The sequence below is a fragment of the Copadichromis virginalis genome, linkage group LG7 (genome assembly GCF_057382275.1).
Source record: "Copadichromis virginalis isolate Kocher_CV1m ecotype Utaka linkage group LG7, C_Virginalis_male_GT1.1, whole genome shotgun sequence".
Classification (NCBI taxonomy): Eukaryota; Metazoa; Chordata; class Actinopteri; order Cichliformes; family Cichlidae; genus Copadichromis; species Copadichromis virginalis.
Window position 1 is genome coordinate 16673754 of NC_140624.1, and position 17935 is coordinate 16691688.

Sequence of the window (17935 nt, forward strand, 5' to 3'; positions counted from 1 at the left end):
CGCTTTTATTTTTTAAACACATGTATATGGAAATAGGGATTACAGAAAGATGGTTGACAAGTCCATCTCTCTGGTGCATAAATACAAGTCACACAATACATCATACTTTTTTTTTTTTTTAAATATATACAAACTTTTTTTAAAGTAATGACTGAGATTTAGACATTTGACTGAATGCCTTTCATCTTCTGAAGATTTAAGTGCCAGTGGCTAACAGGACTCTCCCCAGTCTTCAACAATACAGGTACCTATGCATCAGTGACAGGTATTGTTGTTCTTGTGTTATTTGGACATGAATCCAAAGGCTCTTCCTTAAGACCATCTGTGTTCCCGACATGATCAACCTTTAATGCAATCAAATCCAGTAGCTTCTTCAGATTGCTGTCAGATTTGGGCGGGATGTTACACTGATTTTTACAGCAGCATGTGTAGCTGACATTGTATTTGACTCCCTGGTAAGAGATGACTTTATGGGAGCCACAGAGTTTACTGTCCACACAGCCCTGAGAAGACAAGATGTGGAAGAAGCCATAGTTGCCTGTGGAGATGGCGCAGCGCTGGTCGGGCATACACTGGCTGGTGGTTTGGGGGCAGGGCTTGCTTTTCTGCTGCAGAGGACAGTAGTAGCACAGCAGGCTATCTAGAGCCAGTGCTGGGAGGATCGCAGCTGAGACCAGCAGGATGGAGATCAAGAAGCAGCATGGACTAAACAGATGGATACCCAGACTAATGTGAATTCACACCAAAACAATACATACTGAAATAATATTTCAATTAAAGGCATTTATGGTTCTTAGTTATTTGCATGCATGTGCTGTTCACCTGGTCTTTCTTTGCGATCCCATCTTTGTCTGTAAAATCCCACCAAACGTGAGAACGTGTCCACTCAAGCAACCTTAAAACGCCAGCTTCTGATTGCTAATCAGAAACAGGTGTGTCTTTAAAATGTCATTGCGCACACATGTGAAAGAAGAAACACACGAATTCACACAAACACCTTTCAAACTTAAAACTTCCAGTTTATTGCAAAGGAAGAACATTTGCTTTGTCCTTTAAAATAAAACTCTGTGCAGCCTATTAAAAAAATAATTTCAGCTGAGGTAAAAAGAAAGAAAAAAGGCAGTGTTACATTGCCATCTGGTGTTTGCTTTAAGTCACGTTTCAACCACAACCTCTATATACACTTTGAATCCAGGCAACAAGCTGCTGCTGTGCAGCATGTACAGCAAATAAAGATTTATTTGCCTAAATGAGTTTCTTCTGAAATTTGTGATCATGTTGCGTAGCCAGAGGAAATGGTGAGCTGTGCCTTCTTGTACAAAGGTTCCTGTGAAGAAAATCAAATTCTACATAAGCTGAAATGGTCACTACCACCCACGTGTATGACAGGAAATGAGGGTACGAGTGTGAAGTTGAAAATATGTAATCGAAGTGTTAAAACTTATGTGACTGGTGATGTACTTCAGTGAATCATACACAGGGGTACTGAAGGTGACATTTTAAAGTACGAATCAAATTTAGTTGGTTCTTATATAGCACTTTTCTACTCTGCTTAAACACTTAAAGAACTTTATACTATAAGCCTCATCCACAATAGTAATTGTTTCCCTACGCTTACGCATTTTCTATCTAATGTTCACACTCAAATGAGTACATCAGGAGGACTTTGCAGTTTAGTATCTTTCCCATGGATTCTTTGGAAGATACTGGAGCAGCTAAGGATTTAACCCACCAACCTTGGAACTGGTAGACAACCCATGCTACCTCATGGATCACAGCCCACACAAAAGTAATGGGCAGAAATAGTTAGCCCAAGAATGAGAAAGGGAGCACATGCACAGTTCAAACAGATTCAAATAGAAGTATTAACCAGTCAAAGCAAATCAGTAGACAATAAATGACAGACGCCGCTAGCTGCAGAAAAAGTACAGCTGAAGAATAACTTACAGTTCAAATTGTTAGCAAGATGCTAACATGGTAACAAATGATACAAGAGCTGTTGTATGTGACTGATTATAGAAATTTACCAATTAACATGGACAGGTGTAGTTTTAAAAGGCCCTGTATTTGTAGTGAATGTTATCTACTAATCAGGAGGTTGGTGGTTCAATCCCTGCATGCCAAGGAGCGCTTGGGCATGTTTCTAAATCTCCAACATGCCATCATAAGTACTTAGATAGATGGAAATATTGTATTTGTATTAATGGTGTCCCTTTCATTCTGTGGCTATCTATTTCCACCCAGTTTAGGGTGCCTGTGGTTCTGGAGATAGTGTGGGTTGTCTACCAGTGTGTAGGTTTGTGGTTCAAATCACTGGGTGTTCCATTGTCCTTAAAAGACTCCTTAAGAAAGATCCTTAAGTTCCTTCTGATGCGTTTATTAGAGTGTGAATGTTAGAAAGCACATCCGCATAGAAAAAAATGCTGTTTTAATGAATGAGGTTTGTAGTATAAAGTGGTTTGAGTCCTCAAGTAGAGCAGAAAAGTGCTACATAACAACCAGTCGAGTTTATTGGACTCAATCTACTTGAGCTCTTTTGTCCCATACTTTGTCAACTTTCTTTTGGGTGGCTGCCAATTGGAAACAGAAGCTTTAATACTGAACTCAAAGATTCTTAATGGTGACAGTACATAAATGAAAATCAAAACAAACATATAAAGTCTCGTTCTAACTCATCTGAATCTACTAGAAGAATGAGCCTACATTGAGCTCCGCATCCTCATCCTCCCTGCCAGCATCACCCCAGTCTTCCTGTTCCTCTGCAGGGTCGTAGCTGTACAAAGGAATCAACCTATGCCGCAAATCATCCAATCTGAAAAAAAGAGAAAGAGAAACCTGAACATAAAAGAGCCCAAACCGAGCTCAAGATGATGCTTCAACTTCAGGAGTTACCTCATTTTTCTTCTGATATAAACAACCTAAAGAGAAGCACAAGCCAAACAGAAGTGCAATTATAATAGATGTGTAAGACATCATTTTGAAAGTGAATTGTGCAGAAGTAAATAAACATTTTTACCACTGCCACTATACATCCAATCAGTATGAGCACAACCAAAGGGATGAGTGAATAGTAACCAGGAAATACAGGTTTGCTGGGTACTGGTGAAATATGGGGAGTTGTGTGGTTCGGATGCATTTCTTCCTGCCCCATCGTCCTTTTTATAGCAGCCGTCTGTGCTGCGCACCTGTGTGACACATTCAGTGCCGTGCCTCTGCTTTCATTCCCACAGAAAGACGCAAAAACAAATGTCGCCGTGGCATGTAAGATCCAGCAAATCTGTATGTACAGTACAGTAAATATTTACGTGCCTCAAACTGAACTGAAAAGGCGGCTGATTAAAGGATACTACAGCGACGCATTTTAACATATGTGCGTTTTTCTTTCTTAAATGTATTCTTACCTTATGTGCTACCTGGGGACTACCTGAACATGCATGTCGTTCTCGCTCCTTTCAAGTCTTTGTGACCCACTGAAACACAGTGATCGCGTATCTCAACTTGCTCAATAGCATTCCTCCATGAGGAGTGTATTCAGTGTATTCCAGTGTGTTAGTTGAACTGGACAGACGTGTTTATCCATGTTTATGATCACGTTTAAAACATTTTGAAACACATACAGTAAAGTCAGAAGTGATGCTGCTTTGAAAATTAATGTCACATATGGTTTTCCATTGGTTAACTCGTGAAAAACACACACGCAAATTAAATCTAATCAGCATTTGAAACATACAATGAAAAGTCAAGATTGTTTTGTGTTTTCAAATTTTAATGTAAGACTAAGAACTAACTGGAATTAGTTCACCTGTACAACAACAGCACACGCACACATATGTAATACACAGTTTTGTCCAGCAGAGGGCAACTTTGTGACGCGGGAGAGGGAAGAGGAGGAACAGTGGGAGGAGCTAGCAAACCTTTCCAGATTTCTTACAGGTCTAACTGGCTGGGCTTGGCTTCATTCAAGCTTTCACCTTGAACAGGATACACGCCGGACATCAGAGCTTTTACGGTAAGCTCACAAAAATATACCCGTGGATTTGCAAAAGATAAATCTTGTTATTTACAGCTACTCTTAACATTTTACTATAGAGGACCTTCTGTGACATGAAGGGAAAACACTACGTGATATGAAAAAGTACCAGGCTAGATTTGAGTTTGATTTAAATTCAAAAATCCCTGCTGTTCAGCTTTATACTGTCTAAAAATAGAATTTAAGTCATAATGTGTTATTTGTGGTGTCACTGATATATAACAAGGCATTGTTGTGGGCTTATTGGTGTGCTCTGTTGGATTTCCTGTTAAGATTTGAAAGCTTGTTAATAATTACACCAGCCTGAACCTTCAGATTCAGTTAGACTCTGCTCATAAAACCCGCCCTACCTTCAACAATTCGCATTTTCTAATGTAAGTCATTAAGTATCCTAACTTGTCATTATTAATAATACCACCACATAGGTTTTTTCTGTTCTGCCATGCTGTGAATGAAGGCCGTGCGGAGTGTGAAACACCAGCATCCAGAAAAACTTGTTTACATGAATAAAATGTAATGGAAAGCTCAGCTGAAACACTCCACAGAGAAGATGCGAGCGACACCGATCTCCCCATGCCTTTGAGGGACGATCTAGAAGCAATACACCTGTATGAGAGCATTGATGACCTATCACAAAATGATGGGCCTAATTTGTACGACATCCCAGAATCCCCCACTTTAACCCAGCCTAAACCTGGAAATGATATCTGGAATTTTGAGATCGGAGGTCCTGGAAATACCAACCAGCAGAGCACCATTGGTCGCCCCCCAGTACCCCCAAGATCTCCTAATCTACAAAGATGTAGGCTTCCCAGTGAATGTTTGAGAGGAGAAAAGGTCCTTCGACTTCCTCCTCCTCCTCCTCCTCCCAGGCCGGGACTCAAAAAGCAGGTTTCTTGTGATTTCAGCGAGCCTCTTCAAAGACTGACTCGCTCCAAGACCGTATGCAACCAAGTGAGCATCTCCAATACTCATTGTAGACAAAAAGCTCCTTAATGTTCAAGATCGAAACCCAAAATACAGAGAGAAGACTGAAGAGTGTCTCTTGTATTCTTTTCCTCATCAGGATATATGGGCCATCACACTCATAGACACTCCGGAGGGCAGCACCAAGACAATGGTTTCGTTTTCTGCTGCAACTGCCAGGTATGAAAATGACCATAAAAACAACTTGTGTGGAAATGAAATGACTATAAAATGCTTTTGTTTACAATATTCTCCTTTACTATGACAGAAATCAGGCAAACAAAATTAGTCACTGGACTTTAAATCTTATATGCTGTGTATTTACTGTCAATTGTTTTGCTACTGGACGGCTCCTCTGTAGTTCCAGTTGGTTTCTAATCGCAATCATACTTTCATTTGGAATTTTGCAACCTGTTTTTCTTCACTGTCTCTGGCAGCTTAATGTCAAAATACAAGCACACAGAAAGTCTTTACAACTCCGGTTTGGTATGCGGTCGACTGCTGGACATCAACCGTGCTCTGCTGCAGCAGGTCGAGGTGACTATCAGTGTGGTGTGGGACCAAAACCAGATCCCCATTCCCACCTCAGGTAGCATTTGTATATATACCAGTTCACTTGCTTCTGTTAGCTAGCAGCAGCTCCCATCCAATGTCACAAAATACTGGAGAGAGAGAAATCCTTTAAAAGTGGCTACAATAGTGCAATTTGTACATTCAAATGTTTAAAACCCATCACTGAATTCACTGCAAAGCTTCTTCTGTCATCATGCACTGACTCTGAGATGACAGTGCAGCCATCACACATGGTATTTGGGCAGAAACGTGGGCTAAGCATCTTTCTGAGGTCTTTACTGAAAATGAGGTCTAACACAAATGTAATAATATTTTCTGTTGCAAAGTTTAACCACAAATCAATTTTCTTGCTTTTTGTCTGTCCTTAAGTATCTGCAGACAACTTAACAACATTTGTTTCTTCCTCCGTCTTTTGGTTTCTGTGGCAGTTAAATGAATTTAAAACAGGAAAAATGATCATAAAATGTTGCTTGTTACTCGTAGTCTGTTTTAGAAATTATGCATTATTGATATTTCTAACTTAAAAAAATAAATAAGTGGTAAAATTGGCATAAAGTGTTAACAGACTTATCAGCAGTCAAGTAAGCAGCTATTACCCAACCTCGCAACCCAGGAAACTGTGCTGAACAGGGTCATTTGTAGGTAATATCTATAAATGCTTCATAAGTTTCTTCATATGTTGGCATGTGTGGTGTCTCTGAAGTCTAATCTTTTATCCAGTGAACAGGACAGTGAAGAGTCTGATCGAGGACATCTCCCAGCTTCTAGACATCCCTCCTGACCAATCTGAGCATTGCGTATTAAAACTGTGCGACTCCGAGGAGGTTCTCCAGAAGTAAGTTTATTGCTAGATTTTACTGCAAAAGCTCATGACGTCCTCTTAAACCTGCATCGTTTAATGTGGTGTAATGCGCCCCATGCACTCTTTTTTTGGTCTGCCTTTAGTGAAGAGCTGCTCGGCATGCACGAGACAATTCAGATCTACTACAAGCTTAATCTAGAAGTCCCCGTCCGACTGGTAAACATCAACAGCATCAAACGTGGACTGGCCAGAGATGTGAGTGGCTCAAGGTCCTTTTCCATTTCCTCTTACAGAAAGGATCCTTTCGCTTCGTCCCAAGTCTTGAAACAATGTACAACTCTTCCCGTTCCCTGGCCGGTTTGTTATCGTGAGAACTATTGTAGCTGTAAAAATCTCCACCCTGAGCTCTTGACTTTGCTCTGTGTAAACATGACGCCATGACTGGTGGCATTTAGCGTGAAGACGTAAACAGAATAAAGGTGAACCCGATGTGCGCTTAGATTTAAATGCATAAAAGACAAAATATGCATGTTCACTGTCGTGTAATTAGTTAAATGTTTTATATAAGCTACATATTGGATATTATTTATGGAAGTTGTCCACATATGAGCGACACCATAACCATAAAAATCCAACATTCCGATCTATGTCGCCCCCTTTAAGGCTGTGGATGACAACACTGCATGCCAGCTGTTCCGGTTCCTTGCTTCTGCTTTCGTCTTCAACACCAGCAAGTAAGACAACCAGCAGCACTGCATACCACCAGCTTTGAGGAGTAGTTTCATTAACAATGACAGCTATTTGATGGCGAGACAGTCAGATGGTGTCTGTTTGCAGAAAACATGAAGAGAGCTGGTTTTACTACCACTTTGTTTCCACTTTTTCCTCCCCTCTCAGGCTGAGTCTTCAGAGTGTGCTCAACACCTACTGTAGAGAGGCAAAAGAGCTCTTCAGTAATAAGGTCAGTAAAATAAATAAATAAATAAAAGCAGCTAGTGGATTTTCTTTCTCAATACATGGTTGTCCAATATTTCTCCTCATTTGTGTCTCGTCTTATTATGGTCTGCAGTCTGGGGTGAATATTGGTGTTATTGTGAGCCGTGCTCGGACCATCAGCAACCTTCTGTGTGGTGTCACGTGCCAAGAACTGGAGGATGCCATTGGCAACCTCAACAGGATTAACCCAAGACCTCTGGTAGGTTATATCACAGAAACAGAACCATCAGTATAAATAGAAGTTAGTATCACACTAACCTGCAAAATTTGCCTCAATCTCATCGTTTTTCTTGTACCTTTAAAAACCTGCAAAAAATGCCTGTTCACATTAAAAATGACAGATGTTTCATTTTTTGTGTTGCAGAGTCATGAAGAGATAAGTGAGTGTGCAGATGGTGAGTATCTATACTGGTACGTGTGTGGTTGTGTGTGGTGTATATTTACTGTAAACTTTTTGTTGTTGCTGGACAGCAAAGAAGTTTTTTAGATTATTTTGGGCGTCAGGTTTATTTCCATAAGGAGAATCTATTTGAAAGTGAAACAAGTTATTTACTCATTGAAGCGTTGGTGACTGGACTCCAATCAAAAAAAAGAGAGCAGATTAGTGTCAATAGTAGAAGTGTCTGTATAACAGACAGGATGAGGCATGTAGTGGGTAAAAGATCCTGGAAATAATGGTGTTAAAGGCAGAATGATAAAATAGCAGAGTTTTAAAGAGCAGGAAATAGCTTTTACTATATGTGACAGACAAGAAGATGATTGGATCAGAGTGAAGAAAGAAGTGTGATATGAAACCGAGCTCCCAACACAAACTTGCCCACCAACCTACATGGTTATGAATTTTTAGTTTTGTAACAACATGCTCAATATGCTCAAAAACTTGAAAAACATATTTGTTATTTAAATATTTACAATTTTTGGAAGACCACTGTCAGACATATCAGTTTTGCCTCTGGCGCACAAACATGGTGCTATATGTACACTACTCTTTACTAACACTGCTTCAGTGCCATGTTTTGCATTTTATCAATGCCAAAGGAAAAAGAGAGCAAACTACAATTCTGGTATACTACACCTGTTATTGATACATCTACATAAAGCAATGACGATCATTATTAAATGTTTCAGCTATCAAATTTTGCTGTAAAGGTTCTACTAAAAAGTTGGACTCTCTTAAGTGATGTTTATTATCTGTGCTCCAGCCATGCTCATTCTCCACGAGGCGCTGCAAAAGCTGCTGCAGGTGTTTTTTGAAAACTTCCAGTCAGACTTCAGTGCCCCGAAGGTAACGAGCAGCTTGCAAATCTGTGACGTAGACCACAACCGCGACATCCTCCAGCTCAAAGTTGCTGCTCTCTACAAACTACAGCCCATCTGGGTAGACATGTACGTGTGTGGTTATTGTATTTTTATATATTTATATATGCATGCACAAACTCAATTCACGCGCTCAAGCATGAATGTTAACCACACCGTTGATATTCACTGGATTCTTTATTGTTCCTCTTCTTTTAGTTACGAGTCGTTCTCTATTTCGTGTGAGCTGACGTACGTCGGAAGGAAGCTCTGCGACAGTGGAGTTTGTGAAAATATCAGCACTGCCTTGTCACACGGAAACACAATCCAGTGTAACCGCATGTAAGAGTTAGATAGTGCCCATAAGAATAAATTTTATTTTGTCACGTCCAACTTCCTCTTTCTTCATTTACAACCGGTCTAAAGTACGATAATGTAAAATAATTGCAAGACAAACAACGCGTGTAAATGAATAATATATAACCTATATGTTCTTTGTTTTTAGGATAGTATTCCCTGTTTCAATAAATCAGCTTCCCTATGAGTCCATGCTCACTTTTCGCCTCAAGGGCTCCAAGAAAGGCAAAACTGCTGAGCTTTTATCGTGGGCTGTACTACCTCTTTACAGCGATAGGTAAGTTGTCATTAAAGCTTACATCTCTATAGCACCTATAAAGTTTTTGTGTCTATTTGGATTGGTTTAAAATTCATATGCACACTCATTGGACTTTACGAGCACTTGGAGACAGTGGGTAGGAAAAACTCCCTTTTAACAGGAAGAAACCTCAAGCAGAACAGCGCTATTTTAGCTGTAAAAATCTAAACCTAATTGGCTGATGAGATATTTGCAGTGATGAGGAGTTGGACAGGTGTTCCTAATAAAGTGACTGGCGAGTATATGCAACTGTGAATTAAATCATGTATTGGTGTTAACTGAGGAAACCCCAGTTCCACTATCTCTGTGTTTGTTTTCACGCATTAAAATGAAAGTGCTTCATTCTTTTAATACTTTAAAGACTCAAAACAACAGATGGAAACATGTCACTGTGCAAGAACAGTTTTCAAATTGCTTTGCATTGCATGTGTTTAAAGGCTGGTTGTGTTTTTACAAGCTCAGTGTAGTTCTGTTGCAATAAGTGTATTCTCTCTCTCTGTGTGCAGGACTCTCGTAACAGGCACCGTCTTGCTCTGTATGTCTACTTTGGCTGAGCTGTCTTTTCCTCCGTCCGCTGCCCTCTTTGACAGCCACAGACAAGCCACTGGGGTGATAATGCACGTAAGTAATACTGGACAGCTCTGCCCTCTGTTGATCAAAAAGCAAAACGACACCACATTCCTTGACTCTTTATCTTCTTACCTTTTCCCTCAGCTTCAGTTTCAAGACCAGGTTGAGTGGGAGTATAAGAGGCCCATTGCACTCCCTGGGTCAATATTGTTCACACAGGCTTGTGAGGAACTGCAAAAGAAAATGCTGGAGGTTTCAAAGAAGCATTGTCTCTGCTTGTGAGTAGAATGACTTAATTCCTGAGTCATTTGAGAACAGGACTAGTCAGAAATACCTTGAACTACGAGTTCTCAGTAATTCTTCAAGATTGCTTCCAGGGTTTTGTTGTCAAGCAACACATTCCTAAAATAATTTTTCTTTCACCAGTCTTACAGAGAATGAGAAAGCTTTCCTGTGGACGAAACGTCACAGCAGCGACAAACAAAGTACGTTCCTCCACCTGCTGCTGGGCGGAGTTTCCCACTGGTATCCTGAAAACCTGACAGAAATCTATACCATACTGGAGAACTGGGCTATCTATCTACCTGAGGAAGCCCTTTTCCTGCTTAGCGACAGGTACAGCGTTTACATGCAAAAATAAAGTGCTGTCACTTAGAAAAGCTGACCAAAAAATTTATACAACATATGAAAGTAGTTATCAGTTCAACTAACACAAGGTAATAACTGGGTACCCTAAAACAAGGTCAGCGTAGTCTTTGGTTCTGGCTTCCTTTAGCCTAACACTGATCGTCCTGGATCTGGAATATCATTTCTTTAATCTTCTTAATATTCCTGGCCACCTACATTATCATCATAAATGAAGCACAGCGCATAATTCAAGACAATAAACACTAAAGAACTTTTGTAATAGAAACTGATGGATATCTGGTTAATGTTTCATTCATTTAAAACAAAAATGATCTGAACCCTTTCCCACTGATCTCACTTCCAGCTTTCATGATCAGACTGTACGACAGACAGCCGTTCAGTACTTTGAGCAGATACCAGATGGGGATCTGGAGGTGTATTTACCACAGCTGGTCCAGGTGAGCAAACTAACACACATTCAAACCTTTCAAAGGAGATCTCAAAAAAAATATGATGTTGAAGTAGTTAAATTTTTCAGATGATAAATTGGACAACTGGTGGCACACTTTGCACGCTCAGTAGTTTGATGTGTGATTGATGAGTGGTCATTTCCTGCAGGCACTGAAGAATGAGTGGAAATTGGATGGACCCCTGGTAATGCTGCTGTTGGAGAGATCACTTAGGAACATACGCATCGCTCAGCAGCTCTTCTGGTGAGTCAGACACTAAACTGATGAGGAATAATACTAAAACTACTGGCATTTAATTCAGGTGAAAATGTTTATTGCCATATTAACATGAAAAAAGCTGAAAGACTTCTGTCTTTACTGATAAAATATTGATTTATTTATTACAGTTTTTCACTCTACTCGATTTTGTGATCAAATAGTGATCACATAAGAACAAGTCCATAAAAACTTATCAAATTGAAATCTTACTCCAAGTCATTTTCTTCCCCCTGAATTCATTGAATAGTACAAATAGAAGCTATGTCTTTCTTACTGTAAAGGGTTGTGTGACATGACTTAAACTAGTTTTTCCATAACATACGAGGAACTGCAGGATTTCCCGCTAACTCTTCTCTCTTGACACTGTGCACCGCCCACTGCATAATGGGCCTCCCAATAAGAGATCTAAAGATACCAGCTGGTATAAAAATGCAGCTGCTATTTTTAGAGCTGATATCATTGAATATGATCACAGAAATATATAAAGAAGTACATTTTGTGCACGCTAAAAGAGGTGAAATTTAGGAAACTGCCTTTGTATTCTGGTGTGTGTTAACAAAGCAAATCTTCACTGGCTTTCACACACAGTTAAGATGCTTCACTTATCAGTCGACCTTATTTCTTTTAGTTCTAGACTCACTGTGTTTAGGTTCAACCTCTATGATGCTTTTAGGCAGTAAGTGACAACATCATGCATGCAAAGCTTTACAACTCATGCTAGAATATAATGTCAGGCTGCTGGAGGATGCCCGCAATGACCAACACTACCAGAGCTGGTTCAGTAAAATTCACGCTGCCCTGCTGCAGTGCTGCGGCCAAGCACTGAGGGAGGAGCTGCAGCGCGAAACCAAGCTGATGGCCGTGCTCGTACAGGTGGCTAGTGGCATTCGCAGTACTGACAAGGCTCGTCGTAAGGTCCGTAATTAACTCATTGGTGCATTCACTTCCTGGCTTATAATCCTTGTAATCATCGTGTCTGTCGATGTACAAGAAATGCATTTAATTTTTTGTTTTCTTTTGTGTTTTTTCTCCCGCTTTGCTCTTTTGTCTGCAGAGTACTTTGAAAAAAACAGGGTGGAGAATTGAAGACTTCTTTAAGGATGGGATCAGCTGTTGCCTACCACTAGATCCTGCTGTCTGTGTGAATGGAGTGAAGCTAGAAGTAAGATTGTTACCCACCACATCATATATCAGTATTTTTTTTTAATGCAAACACACAGCAACGTTTTATTTCAGGTGTTTACTCTTTGATGTGTTACTTCCAGGCCTGTAAGGTCCACAGCTCATTTGCTGCTCCTCTGGGGATCCCATTTATCTGCATTGACCCTCTGGCCAAGAACTACAATGTTATCTGCAAGGTGAGTAATGATATGCAGTTGGATCGATCCACACTGTGTTTTTGCTTGTTGTCTTCCAGGGAAATTAAATCTGTTTCAAAACTGCTATTACATAGCTCTGAATATTAGAGGACACTCTAAGGAAATCTCAGTTAAACGTGTTGTTCAGACAGGAGATGACCTGCGTCAGGACATGCTGGTACTTCAGATTGTCCGTGCGATGGACAGAGTGTGGCTCCAAGAGGGACTCGATCTACAAATGATCACCTACAAGTGTATTTCTACAGGCCAAGCTCGGGGTCAGTATGATAGATTTGTTTGTGCTTTTGAACGTCCATAAATAGTCTGGGAATTTGTGTTTTTCCAAAGCTTGTTATTTTATGCTTGTCAGGTCTGGTGGAAGTGATACCAGAGGCAGTGACCCTGGCAAAGATTCATAAAGAGTGGGGTCTGGGTGGAAGCCTCCGAGAGGACACTCTGGAGAAATGGTTTCACATGTTTAACAGAACTAAGGAAGACTACGAGAAGGTTAAGACCATCTGAAAAGCCTTTTCTTAACGATGCACTGTCACTGCTCCATCTTTCTCGTGCATAACACTTTCTGTTTATATGCAGGCTGTGATGAACTTCCTGCACTCGTGTGCCGGGTGGTGCGTTGCTACCTTCATCCTGGGCATCTGCGACCGCCACAATGACAATATCATGCTGAAAAAAAGTGGGCACATGTTCCACATTGACTTCGGGAAGATAATGGGCAATGCACAGATGTTTGGAAGTGTTAAAAGGCAAGTCAGCAAGTCAAGCAAAGCAGCATTTTGAAAAAGGACAGAGTGCTGTTATGTATGAGCAACAAAAAACATTTTCCTGCTCAATAATAGGGACCGGTCTCCCTTCATCTTTACATCTGAGATGCACCACTTCATCACTGGTGGAGGGCAGAAGCCTCAACGCTTGCATCGCTTCGTGGAGCTCTGCTGTGAGGCTTACAACATAATCAGACAGCGTTCTGCACTCATACTCAGCTTGTTGGAGCTTGTAAGACTAAATAACATTACAGTCCCTTTTTAACTCTGTCTGAGAACGGAAAACATCCCGTAAAACAGGTTTCTACCCATTGTGTATATTTCCAGATGCTACATGCAGGAATGCCAGAACTGAAGGACTCTAATGACTTGCAGTACGTCCAGAACAACCTCAGACCTCACGATACTGATCTGGAGGCCACCTCCTTCTTTACAAAGTAATGTGACGTGTGTGGCAACGTCTTCCTAAGAATACATATAATCCTTCCGCAAATAAACAAACTTGCATTTAATTTCTGCTGTTTGTGTTACACCTGTGGTAGGAAGATCAAGGAGAGTATGGACTGTGTTGCAGTCAAGTTTAACTTCCTGGCACACAACATTGCTCAACCCAAGACAAAGGGCACCCTGCCCCGGGAGAGTGCTCCTGCTCCTGCTAGTAACATTCAGGAAGCTGTCATTTTGGGATACTCTGCCAAGGGAAAAGATGTGGTAAGCCTGCAACTGCACTTTGGCCTCAGTAACAAAACAAACCATTATAAAATAGATTTTACCTGATGCACTAAAGGGCTGTTTATTAGGCCCAAATAGCTGGAGGAGGCAATAAAACACTTGGAAGTGACAGCGAATTCACACTTTTTTTTTTTTGATTGTTTGCTGTCACTTACAGCTTGTCAGAAGGCAGTCTTGTGCTTATAAAGTCTTTCCCAAGGGTTGGGTGAGGAGTATTTGTAAGCATTTACTACTCTTTGATCCGAAGAGCTGTCCTGATGTCAAGTGCTTCTTCTTCTAGTCACATTCAGTCTATAGTAGAAATAACAGCAAGGATCAAGGATTCAGGTGTTTGCAAAAATGCAGTGAAAATAAAGGAGTTTGCATATGAGCAGTGATTTAAGCTACTAAAACAATCTCCCTGGAAGCTTTTAACACAGTTCCTGTAGTCTCTATCTAATGTAATAATTGGTTGTGTTTGATTTGCAGCTCTATGACCTAAGGATAACCATTGACGATGGGTTTCTGACCAGTGAGAAAACATTTGGACAGTTTGAGCTGATCCATAGGGAGCTGCAGAAACACTTTATTGAATCAACACTACCACAGTGAGTGAATAAATTAACATAAATCCTGCTCTCATGTATTATATTTTGTTGCACAGCTCGTTCTCATAGTAATTACATAATTAGATGCATGACTTCGCTTCCACTCCTTTGCTTCCAAGGTTTCCGAGCTGGTACCAGATGTCATTCACGCCAGGCAGGAAGATGTCTCTGCTGAATAAATACCTAAAAGAGCTTTTTGAAGGACCTTGCAAAGGAGTGAGTTTCTTCCCTGCTTTAGTAGTCCTTTGTGATTAGCTGTTTTCCCCATTAGAGCTGAACTTGAAAAGTATCTCAATTTGCCACCCGCAGAATGAATTTGTCTGCAGCTTGTTTCTGGATGGTCCAGGACATAACCGAGGTCCAAAATGTGCAGGTAAGAACAATGGAAAAAATATGTGAATGTGAGCGTTGATTGCGTGGTATATTGAGAAAAGTGTGATATTAGTTTATTTATAAGAAATTCCTTTGCTGTGATCTAATTGCACTTGTGTGATTATCTGTTGCAGAAGAGCAGCCTCAGGTCCAGCTTTACATTACTTACGTCAACTACAAGCTCTCTGTAATGATAAAACACCTGAAGAACATTGTGAGTTTCATTTATTCTTATTACTGTCCCGCAGCATTTAGCAAGAGTAAAGCATGTATAGTTAGGGTTCTATATCAGATATATACTCACTGGATACTACATCAGGTTCACCTCATTAACTTAGTCATACTAGTATGAGGTTGGACCGTCTTGCCTTCAGAATTCCTTAATTCTTCATGACATAGATTCAACAAGGTGCTGGAAATAATCCTCAGACATTTTGGTCCTGTTGACATGATAGTGTCACACAGATCCACTTTCATGTTGTGAATCTCTCATCCCGAAAGTGCTCGACTGCACTGAGATCTGGCGCCTGTGAAGGCCATTTGAGTACAGTGAACTCATTGTCACGTTCAAGAAAAATGTTTGAGATCATTTAAGTTTTGTGTCACAGTGTGTTAAGCTGTAGGATCCTTACTTCGATCGTGTCCATTACACCATCATGAACTACCAGAGGTTATTCTCCTCTTATACCAACCAGGTATTTGTGTCCTAAGAACTGCTGCTTACTAGATTCTTTATCTTTTTGGAACCTCCCCTATAAACCATAGAGAAGGACATGGTGAAAAAGCAGATCAGCAGTTTCTGAAACACTCCTGTCTGGATTGAGTGATTGTCTGTGGCTCGGGAGATAGAATCGGTCATCTACTAATTGGATGGATGGTGGATCGAATCACCAACCTTCCGGTCCATTCATCGGAAAACAACTAGTGTAAATGCTAGATAGCCATAAAACAAAGTGCTTGTATGAATGAGGCAAGTTCTTTGAGTTTTGAGGTAGAGTAGAAAAGTGCTTTATAAGAACCAGGTCATTTACCATCAGGCACCAAGAACCACCCCACATTCAAAGTCTCTTAAATCACCTTTCGTCCCCATTCTGAAGCTCAGTTTAATCTTCAGCAGTTTGCAAAAATGCATTAGTTGCTATCATGTGACTGAGTGTACTTGTGGCACGTGCTCATTCTCCTCTGACTTCCTGTCCATTCGCCTCTCCTCAACAGAAGCACCCGAACGGTTCTAACCCTGATGCCTATGTTATCACATACCTGAGGCCAGACCCTCGGAGGCGCTCCAAGAGGAAGACAAAGATTGTCCGCAATAATGTCAACCCCATCTTCAATGAACTGGTAGTGCCATCATTCCTCCTCTCTATCCATGATTAGACACAGTCAAGACATCTTTTGGTACTTAGCTGTATTACAGGGTAGCTTGTACATTTATAATCTTTTTCCACTAGTACATAGTGGCTTGGCTTGGCTCAGCTCCACTAAGTTTTTGGGTTTTCCATTAGGTGGTAGTACGTGGCACCAGGTGCTTTTTTTAATATCTATATGGCTGGGGTTCCAAGCTATCTGAGGCAATCCAAAAATGTGATCGACTGAGTAGCGTCAAGTGGAAAATCAGCTAATAGTACTTAATACTTTTAGTCTGCGTGCCTTTCACATGGGTAATTTGTTTTCACTTAAACTTCTAAACTGAAGTGCTTAGTTTAAAAAAACAACAAAAAAGAAATTGTGCAGTACAGCCACAATCACAAATTTCACCTAATATGATGATGCATCCTTGAACCCTTGAGCTGGATTTTGTCATCATGCATTAGCTGTCACATGTACAGTTAATTGTGATGAAAAAAAAAGTTTGTTTTTCTTTTGCTTTGTGTTTTGAATACTTCTTCAGATAAATTGTTCTCACTCTGACTTATAACTAAATGTATGAATGTGTTTATATATTTCATTATAATGAGAGTTCCTTCTGTGCTGCTGCAGTCTGATTTACAACATGATCTTTGACCCACTAACCATCATATTCCCACAAATTTATAGGCTCTTATAACCTCTTATTTAGAATTATAAAACCACATCTTAAGCTAGGTAACTAAAGTGTCTCCTTCCTACTCACAGGTGGAGTACACTTCGGTCACACAGCTGAATGGGATAGTCCTGGAAGTGGTAGTAAAGAGCAAGAAGGCTTTTGTGGCTGCAACTAACATAAAACTGGACGAAAAGTTGCTCAATCAGGAGCTCTGGTTCCCTCTCGGAAACTCTGCTATCTGACCTCAGAGCTGCACTGCAGGCTAACTGCCAGCAGGGGGTGCAACCACATCAAGTGAGGGACCACATTCATGGATTTGAGAGGGAGATGCCTGAGAAGAGGAAGAATGCACTGTATACAAAACTGCATGCCAGTTATACCTATTTATCAGATGCAACTTAATCCCATTCCAGACTTGAAAACACTGCCAGATGGGAGTGTGTGGATAAAGTTACAAAACAGACTGAAAGAACACAGCGGACTGTTTACTGTGTGACACTGAATTTATTATTTCTAAATTTTTATCGAATGAAGGCCTTTTGTTCACTAGTTTTTCTAATGTTACTTTGGTGATGGATGAAGAAAACGTATTTTTTAATCACTGTGGCACTTTCGTTTGCACTTGACTTTGTTTTTACTGAGAGCAAAAAGCAGACCTTGTAAACGTGTACGTCGCCGAGGCTGTGGACGCGACAGATTAAAGAGGAGGTGATGCAGCACCGCCGGTTTGTTACCTGAGTGTGTTTGTCCCCTCAGGCTGCGTCAGCTGCACTGTCCTTGACCAGTGGGACTGGAGGCATGAGGGGGTGAGGGAGAGCGTGTGAGCAGGATGACA

General features: G+C 40.6%; 3 protein-coding genes across 4 annotated transcripts; 1 reads left to right on the plus strand and 2 right to left on the minus strand.

Annotated features, from left to right (window-relative positions):
* Nucleotides 1-211: 211 nt before the first annotated feature.
* On the minus strand, nt 212-845 carry LOC146704803 (protein Bouncer-like). The gene is made up of 2 exons (XM_085465306.1): nt 823-845; nt 212-726 (listed from the first exon to the last, which is right to left on the minus strand). The coding sequence occupies exons 1-2, from the start codon at nt 843-845 to the stop codon at nt 249-251; spliced, it is 501 nt and encodes a 166-aa protein (XP_085321432.1). The 3' UTR covers nt 212-248.
* A 153-nt stretch (nt 846-998) lies between these two features.
* LOC146704804 (uncharacterized) lies at nt 999-3532 on the minus strand. 2 transcript variants are annotated; one of them, XM_085465148.1, is made up of 5 exons: nt 3402-3532; nt 3017-3215; nt 2893-2918; nt 2704-2812; nt 999-1327 (listed from the first exon to the last, which is right to left on the minus strand). In XM_085465148.1, exons 2-5 carry the CDS (start codon nt 3149-3151, stop codon nt 1274-1276), a joined length of 324 nt encoding a protein of 107 aa, XP_085321274.1. In that variant the 5' UTR covers nt 3152-3215; nt 3402-3532; the 3' UTR covers nt 999-1273. The 2 variants fall into 2 exon arrangements, with proteins under 2 accessions (XP_085321274.1, XP_085321273.1); XM_085465147.1 differs by having other exon boundaries at nt 3017-3277.
* Nucleotides 3533-3971: 439 nt separating this feature from the next.
* On the plus strand, nt 3972-17821 carry pik3c2g (phosphatidylinositol-4-phosphate 3-kinase catalytic subunit type 2 gamma). The gene is made up of 33 exons (XM_085462182.1): nt 3972-4009; nt 4456-4984; nt 5097-5176; nt 5434-5585; nt 6290-6404; nt 6515-6626; nt 7035-7105; nt 7269-7332; nt 7441-7566; nt 7732-7762; nt 8570-8753; nt 8883-9005; nt 9169-9297; nt 9825-9939; nt 10033-10166; nt 10315-10503; nt 10880-10973; nt 11134-11228; nt 11978-12158; nt 12298-12405; nt 12509-12601; nt 12750-12879; nt 12972-13108; nt 13196-13365; nt 13459-13615; nt 13711-13820; nt 13926-14094; nt 14584-14702; nt 14822-14918; nt 15012-15075; nt 15209-15288; nt 16290-16415; nt 17190-17821. Exons 2-33 carry the CDS (start codon nt 4547-4549, stop codon nt 17340-17342), a joined length of 4146 nt encoding a protein of 1381 aa, XP_085318308.1. The 5' UTR covers nt 3972-4009; nt 4456-4546; the 3' UTR covers nt 17343-17821.
* Nucleotides 17822-17935: the final 114 nt, after the last annotated feature.

Bases quoted from the DNA above. Each gene is read 5' to 3' on its own strand.
- LOC146704804 (XM_085465148.1), bottom strand. From the start codon at position 3,151: ATGGGGCAGGAAGAAATGCATCCGAACCACACAACTCCCCATATTTCA. The intron at 2,919-3,016 runs GTAAAAATGTTT...GCTTCTCTTTAG, and splicing joins TTGGATGTATAGTGGCAGTG to GTTGTTTATATCAGAAGAAA. The intron at 2,813-2,892 runs GTAACTCCTGAA...TCTTTTTTTCAG, and splicing joins TATATCAGAAGAAAAATGAG to ATTGGATGATTTGCGGCATA.
- LOC146704803 (XM_085465306.1), bottom strand. From the start codon at position 845: ATGGGATCGCAAAGAAAGACCAG. The intron at 727-822 runs GTGAACAGCACA...AATTCACATTAG, and splicing joins GGATCGCAAAGAAAGACCAG to TCTGGGTATCCATCTGTTTA.
- pik3c2g (XM_085462182.1), top strand. From the start codon at position 4,547: ATGGAAAGCTCAGCTGAAACACTCCACAGAGAAGATGCGAGCGACACC. The intron at 12,406-12,508 runs GTAAGATTGTTA...TGTTACTTCCAG, and splicing joins TGAATGGAGTGAAGCTAGAA to GCCTGTAAGGTCCACAGCTC. The intron at 13,109-13,195 runs GTTAAGACCATC...GTTTATATGCAG, and splicing joins CTAAGGAAGACTACGAGAAG to GCTGTGATGAACTTCCTGCA.